Here is a 7,488-nt window from a genome sequence, read left to right as displayed (position 1 = left end):
ATAATTTATTAATAATAATATATTAACATTAATATTATATTAATATAATTATTAATGAAATTAATATTAATAAAAATTATATAATGAATTAATTATTATTTGTTGTCTGCCCTTTTCATGAAAGAATCGAAAGATAGATAATCGAAATGAGTTTTTCAAAATTCCTTAGAAACGATAAAAAATTGATTTTTTTTCTTTTTATCCTAGAGAATTTCGAAATATTCGTTACTCATTCTTCTGCAAAAAGGATAGCCAACCGAAAACCTAAACGATGGTAGTTAGGAATTCCCTAGGAATCGCGGGAAAGAATTAGGAAACCTCGGTCGGCTGCGCACGAAAACAATATGGCCGCACGAAACTCGTGTCAAACGATTTTGCTGCGAATCCTATCGGTGTGCGATCGGTGAGAGAGCGAGGGAACGGCACTCGACCGCGTCCACGTTCACGCGATCCTGTTTACGACCCAGCTGACATTCGCGCCGCCGCCGGCCGAGCCGCGTCCGAGGGCGGCCGCGCGAGGGTGGTCTCACCTTCCTGAATTTCTTCTCTCCTGGTTTCGCTCGTGGACAGAACAAGGAAACACTAGCCTCTCTCTCGCCGCTTTCCTGACAGCACATGCAGCTTCTCTCCATTTGCCACATTTTGGACCCGGACACCTGTGTGTATCAATAAGCCGCACGTTTATCGTACAAGTTTTCTCTCTCTCTCTCTCTCTCTCTCTCTCTCTCTCTCTCTCTTGTTTGGGTTACGAGGGATAGAGCGAGAGAGATAAAAAGGAGATAACTATGTCAAACGTCAGTCATAATAATCGCAAGTGTTTCGCAGTATCGGGTTAGGCCATGACTCAATTCATATTTTTAATATTTTTGTTTTATGCGCTTATATATTTTTTACAGAACACGAGATTCTTGCTAGTGTTAAAATTTAAAGAATATGTCTTTGTATAGTTTTAGAAATGTTTATATAGGATATTATCTCAGAGTATCTCGTGAGTATTAAATATGATATGTTCATTATTTTTAAACATTCATGAATCTTTTGTTCATGCATCGTATCATTACTCCCAGAACTGAGTATTAGTTAAGATAAACATTGCTTCTTATTTTGGTAACACAAGTTTACACAAGTATTCATGGAATGCCAAGAAAGATGGAATTGATCAACTTTTATCTTGATTCAACTTATTCTTCATCTTTTCCTAATTATTAGAACTGGAAAGAAACGAAATTGAATTAAGATTAAAGTTAAGTTGCATTGGTTATATATTGCATATAAATAGACATAAAGCTTGCACATATACAATAAAAAGATCTATAATATACAATTGTAATATATGAAGTGTAGATTGTCTATTTAAATATAATTGGTAGTGTATGAGCTGGAATATGGATCTTTGCATGATGCATAAAGTATAGAAAATCAATTGAGTCTTGACAGAGTCTTTGAAAGACTCCGATTGATCAATTCTCTTATGCTTTATGAATTATGTGAAGATTTGTGCTCCAATCTTATCTCAGAATACAGCCCAAATAAAAGACACCCTGTGAGTTCTATGATGTACTGGAACATGCTTTTCCTATACTATAGAAAACTGATTCGATTCAAAAAAGGAACGCAAACAAATATTTATTTTTCTTTCATTTATAGTAGTAGTCAATCAGCAAGTCCCGAACAAAGAAAACACTACTTTCTTTATATCAGAGTGTCTAGGAATTGAAACACTAATGGCTTGCTTCAATATATTATAGAGCATTGACCCCATATTTCATGCTTTGAGAGATTTACTAATGTATTTTGGTTCGAGATTCATAATTTATTCTTATCTTAAGATTGACTTAAATAAATTAAGATACTAATACAGTTCTGTGAATATCTTTAATTATATATAAATGAAAAACACCATATTTGATTAAAGAAATTTTTCGATGCTTAATAATATTGTATTTCTTGTGAATTTATAGGATTTCCAATTCAAACAAACTGCAATAGTATTACAAATTAAATTGGCAAGCAATTTAATGTTATTGATGCTAACAAGCATCTTCAAAATCTTGTAAATAATTTATTGCAAAAATAATTGTCTCTCTAATTATACATAGGCCAATATTTAAAGCATCTTGAGACATTATTTAAACGGGCTTAAAATAAGAACTACCGATTATGAATACTAGTCTTGATGTTTCTTACCTGCAGATAACTACTGCATCGTCCTCTACACGCATAACTGGGAATCGGCTTCGGAACACAACCTGGATATTGAAGGAAGTGTATCACACGCGTCGCCTGACACTCATCGACTCCAACAATTGCTTCTGTAGCTCCGTACAACAAGCATATCAGCAATCCATTGATCACTGTATATGGTAAGTACAAAAATACTGTATTATTATAACATTTATCTATTTTACTTGCAATTTGCAAAAAATACAACAGAAAATGAATTTTATTTTGCAAATATACTCTTAGCTTATTTACCAAAATAACGAAAGAGCTTGCTTCTCAAACGGTACATTGCCTTCTCTTCCTGGTACCTTACTGTGCTTATAGATCCTATGTCGCAAGCTTTTATACACCATAGGTGGTCGCATTTTTCCCTTTCTTCTACTATATTTTAGTGTTATATATTAGAAAATCTACGTATATAAATGTATAAAGAATGTACACGAGAAAATGCTTCCTACATGTTCGCTAAATTTATATATACAGTACTTGAACTAGAGCTTGTTAATTAAATTTTATTCCATAATTTCATTTAAAAATTATTATATATATGTAATATTCTTATGTGATAAAAAGAATTGTATTCTCATGACCAAATATTTGCACAATTTTGTGCACATAATTTAAAAATTATGTAAATTTTTAATAATAAAGATAAGAATTGATTTATAAATAATGGAGAAAGTCAAGTATTGTTATGTAAAATATTTCCATGTATTTAGTTTGAAGAGTATTAAAATAAGAATATTTAAAAAAGAATAATTAAATCAGTATCTTAATTCTCTTAAATGCATTTCTACTTAATTTTGTTGAACAATATTTTGATTTTGAATTAAGTTTTCTGAAGATGTTTAAAATTTCGAAAATTAAAAACTTTGTGAGATCAAAATATTTATAATATTTTATTGCTTTAAGCAATAATATATAATGACAGACTAAACTGTGAATATATTGTAGAAAATATTTACTATAGCACTTACACATACATGTGTATAATTTAATAAAAATGCCGAAATAAGACAGACTTTGAAAAAGTTAAACCGTTTAATTTTGCCTACATTATTGAAAATCTTATTAATTTTGATTTTTGACCCTTGTTATAGTCAATTGATGTCAACTTTGTCTTGACGGAATTAGGTTCCTTAAGTATCTATTATCGAAAACAGAAGATTTAAAAAAATTGAACCGTTTCTAAGAAATATTGCGGACGGACATTCGGACAGATAGACCAATGAACTAGATTGTGAAATTATAAAGTAATTATATTATAAAGTAATTTGCTCCGCTGCACTATTTAATAATGCTTTTTCTTATATTACATAGTAAATATTTTAAGCGAATTTAATAAATATTTTAAAATGAAATATCTTGTATCGAAAATTGAAACAATTTTCTTTTCTCCAATTTTCTAAATTTTTCTTTTAATTACTAAAGGTGTTAACTACTAAAGATGTCTTTTTATGCTGACACTCGATATTCATTTTTGGCTCAAAATAAATCACGTGATTTATTTTGTCAACGTGACTTATTTTGACACTGAAAATGAGCGTCGAGCGTCAGCACAAAAAGGTACCTTAAGAATTGAAAACTCAAAAAGTTTAATCGCTCAAAAAATGCAAATTTGTACTATTTATGACATGCGTTAGCACCTTTTATTAAAGGAAAATTGTTATTTTTGGGTTCAATATTTATATATTATATATATTATATTCAGAACCTGCTTTTATTGATAAATGCGCTTTTATTTCTGAAATCCCAATAGGGATATAATATACATATAACGTAAATTATATGCTAAATGCGCTCCAACATTATAAATATATTATTACAAATTATGCATATAACAGGTACGTAAATAAAGAATTGTGAAACAAGTATATTAAATTTTAATTTAAATGATGTATATTTATCTTAAAATATGCATATATACAGGATTAAATTATATACATGTATGTATAAATATATTTAAAGAAAATTAACTTTTGAGAGTTTTGTATTTATCATCACATGTAAAAATGTGCATATACATATATTTTAGAGCTGTATAATTGGGGCTACGAGTAGATTCACATCACATAATGCATCGGAAATACTATTTATTTTTACCAACGTTACAATATAATAATTTCTTTTCTATCTGTTGATATAACTGTTATATATAATTGTTGCAATTTCACTGCTGAGAAAATGTATAATTTATATTTCAAGTTGTTGCTGTCTTATCTCGCAAAGTCGCCGCACTTTATACATTTACATTCGGCGGGTTCCCGTATCTTGATTTCCATTACTTCGTCATCCGTGCCTATCAATTTGATCCCATCCGCGTTGTAGCAATGATTTAGAATAACAAATCTTTCCTTCAGATAACTCTCACGGCAACAGTAGCACTCCTGTATGTGTAAAATAGATAATTAAATAGATAATTAAAGGCATATATTTCTTATACATCTTTCCATTCGCGAAATGTCACATGATACTATACCTTTGAGAAGCCCGTAGTAGTGACGACGCTTGGCTGTACTTGCGAGTTACAGAATCCTTCGCATTTCGTGACCGATACATCACCGCTGCATGTTCTTCTCAAACGTGCTAATTCATCATATTCGTCTTTAGTGATGCGTATTTCCGATTGTAGAGTCTCACAACTTTCGTCATCTATCTCGGTTATTTCAGCATCGCTGATTGTAACATAAACCACGAGAACTAGCAGAGACTTTGAAGCTACCAACATTATAATATTGTTTTTATTGATATATTTAACAAACAAATCACCGTAGAAGTTTCCAGGTAAAATGAAAGGAGAGAGAATCAAACAGACGCTTTTATAGGTAATTTTTCACCCCTCTTCCTCGTCATCTATAAAAGCCAAAGGTCGTAATGATCCCCTGCTGCTTTAATAGCGTAGTTCAATCGAAAGGGTGAGGAAGTAAAGACTCTTCTGTTCGTAGTAGTTGCTCAATACTCGATTTTTTCTCGTCCGGAATATTGCTTTTTCAATGTTTTGCATTATATCCGCTAATGGGTTTTTTATGTCTCGCGTATCACATAATGGAATTGATCATATATTTAAGTAATTTAATTTTACCTAGGATTCTTTCGTTGTGTGTTTATCATGTTTTGAGGTACACGCTCGACAAGATTGGAGAATGTTTTTAGTGATGTCCAAAATTTATTGATATCATTTTTCTAATATAATATAAATATAATTATTATTTAAGTAATTATAAATATAATATTCTATTTAACTCAATGATCGTTTCTTGTACTTCCCGGACAAGTATCTCTTAAATCATCTTCGTCGTTGAATTTCGTTCCGCACCAGATACAGTAAAAGTATTTTTTTCTTAAATATTTAGTAAGAATGTCAAGTTTTTCTAAATTATTGAAAATTTGGTCATCCTCGATATCGTCATGAGTATCATCATCTTCTTTTTCTTCTTTGTTCTCTACCCAAAACCATGACTCTTCAGGTTTTTCGATGTTTTCTTTAGTGTCCAATTCTTGACACACCTTTTGACTTTTGTATAAATCGATCTTTTGCAGCTGTTCCGCTTTTTCTTGGGCCAACCTGTTACGGAAATCTCTGGTATCCATATTATTTAATTTTGCATTTGTATTTTTAGGTTTATATGTATCTTTCTTTAATGTTTTGCCTAGACCTTGTCTATCCACTTTCACTTCCACAGAAATTGGCTCAGTCATTCCTGATTGAGTCTTGCCTATTCCTTGACCAGGTTTGTATCCCATTTTCATCAACATTTCAAAACCTAAAAATAAAATAATTATTTATCATTTGGAGACTCTATGACAGAGTCTGGCCACAATCAATTTTGTTAAAATTCTATGAAAGAGAAAGATACATGTACATATTATTCCCTGTTTATGTATACACTATTTCACTTTACATATGCTTGTTTCATTTTATTTTACTTAATTTTAATTAAGTTAATTACTTAACTTTAATTAAGATTATAAGTGAAACAATATACTCTCAATTTAATCTCACTTTGTATTTTTAATTAAAGCATAAGTTAAGTGAAATAGCTGTATATATAGATGTGTGTGTGTGTGTGTGTGTGTGTGTGTGTGTGTGTGTGTGTGTGTGTGTGTGTGTGTGTGTGTGTGTGTGGGCGCGCGCGCGTACACAGAGAAGTAATAAAATTATTATAAAGGACATATAAGAATCAATTTAATAATACTGAGTGTAAAAAAATTATTAAATTATTATAGTATTATAAATTAATAATAATTTAAATTTTTTTTTACATTCAGTATTGTCAAATCGAATCTTATATATCCTTTATTTTATTGTTTTCAAAATTAAGAATCTTATATTGTTTTATATGGAGAAATATATATACTACATTTCTCAGAATTTTGACAAAATTGCTTGTAGCCAGACTCTGTTATAGTCTCTAATATCAAATTTTTATCAGTATTTTTTTTTACATTCTTATCACATTGCGAATTTATCTGTTTGATTATGTATTTTTCACAACTTGATGAAAATTATAAAAATTAACAAATTTATTAAAATATTTATAACTTCATTGATCAATTTTTAATATATTTGCTTACTTTCGTAATTTTTACAAGTGTGATACACAATCAATTCCTACATATAATATGTACAAAATGTAGACCTTTATTTGCACTGGTAATAGCAGATGACAAGCCTTCCTCCCTTTTTTCTGCTTCGACTACATGTATTGACTTGTTTCTAGATTGAATTTCAGCTTTTTTCTTCATTAATGCAAATTCTCTTTTATCAGAATGTCTGTATATAAGACTCGACGAGATATTTCGTTCGGTATCTTGTAGAAATTTATCAGACATATAATCTTCATCGTCTGACATCGTTCGGAGCGAAATTGATTATTTATGGGAAAATATTACATGAAACACTGGAAACGGAATAATAGATTTTGTCACAAGATGTATGTAATGATGGCAATTATTATCTTAATCACAAATGTAACATCTCAGAAATTCTCTTGCAATGACGTCGACGATCCAAGCTTTCGAATATTTATATTTGCTTGTAAAAATACTCTTTCTACGAGACGCAACGTTCAATGCGCTCTTTTTTTTTTTAGGTTATGCTTGAACTTGAAAGGTTATATTCTCTTTGTTGGAAAAGTCGATTCCTGTAAATTTTAAGGCTGTTTTCTTTCCGACGAAAAATTCGAGTTTAATAATTTAAATTAAAATAAATTATACGATTGAAAATCATTCTATTTATTATACAATTTTTTTGTAATTAATATA

The 7,488-nt window shown here is 30.1% G+C and overlaps 4 protein-coding genes across 4 annotated transcripts in view; 1 reads left to right on the top strand and 3 right to left on the bottom strand.

Moving 5' to 3' along the window:
* The window catches only part of LOC108691461 (bursicon), a 4,305-nt gene extending 604 nt beyond the window's left edge, over positions 1-3,701 (bottom strand). Inside the window, exons 1-4 of the mRNA XM_018199211.1 lie at positions 3,650-3,701; positions 2,476-2,604; positions 2,188-2,354; positions 531-656 (exon numbers count right to left, since the gene is read on the bottom strand). Coding sequence (XP_018054700.1) covers positions 531-656; positions 2,188-2,354; positions 2,476-2,604; positions 3,650-3,701 — 474 coding nt within the window. The remainder of the gene's footprint in view (positions 1-530; positions 657-2,187; positions 2,355-2,475; positions 2,605-3,649) is intronic.
* The window catches only part of LOC108691547 (zinc finger CCCH domain-containing protein 10-like), a 14,057-nt gene continuing 8,848 nt past the window's right edge, over positions 2,280-7,488 (top strand). The window contains exon 1 of the mRNA XM_018199333.1: positions 2,280-2,363. The gene's annotated coding sequence lies outside the window, so the exon portion shown is untranslated. The remainder of the gene's footprint in view (positions 2,364-7,488) is intronic.
* On the bottom strand, positions 4,096-4,999 carry LOC108691549 (partner of bursicon). The gene is made up of 2 exons (XM_018199335.1): positions 4,703-4,999; positions 4,096-4,610 (listed from the first exon to the last, which is right to left on the bottom strand). The coding sequence occupies exons 1-2, from the start codon at positions 4,949-4,951 to the stop codon at positions 4,440-4,442; spliced, it is 420 nt and encodes a 139-aa protein (XP_018054824.1). The 5' UTR covers positions 4,952-4,999; the 3' UTR covers positions 4,096-4,439.
* Positions 5,143-7,281, bottom strand: LOC108691548 (G patch domain-containing protein 11). Its single transcript, XM_018199334.1, has 2 exons — positions 6,864-7,281; positions 5,143-5,987 (listed from the first exon to the last, which is right to left on the bottom strand). The coding sequence occupies exons 1-2, from the start codon at positions 7,075-7,077 to the stop codon at positions 5,467-5,469; spliced, it is 735 nt and encodes a 244-aa protein (XP_018054823.1). The 5' UTR covers positions 7,078-7,281; the 3' UTR covers positions 5,143-5,466.

Source organism: Atta colombica, unplaced genomic scaffold, assembly GCF_001594045.1.
Source record: "Atta colombica isolate Treedump-2 unplaced genomic scaffold, Acol1.0 scaffold47, whole genome shotgun sequence".
NCBI lineage: Eukaryota > Metazoa > Arthropoda > Insecta > Hymenoptera > Formicidae > Atta > Atta colombica.
Note: the sequence above shows the minus strand (reverse complement) of the source record. Positions and strands in the feature narration are given on the sequence as shown.

Bases quoted from the DNA above. Each gene is read 5' to 3' on its own strand.
- LOC108691549 (XM_018199335.1), bottom strand. From the start codon at position 4,951: ATGTTGGTAGCTTCAAAGTCTCTGCTAGTTCTCGTGGTTTATGTTACA. The intron at 4,611-4,702 runs GTATAGTATCAT...TTACACATACAG, and splicing joins CTACTACGGGCTTCTCAAAG to GAGTGCTACTGTTGCCGTGA.
- LOC108691548 (XM_018199334.1), bottom strand. From the start codon at position 7,077: ATGTCAGACGATGAAGATTATATGTCTGATAAATTTCTACAAGATACC. The intron at 5,988-6,863 runs GTCTACATTTTG...TTTTATTTTTAG, and splicing joins TATTACCAGTGCAAATAAAG to GTTTTGAAATGTTGATGAAA.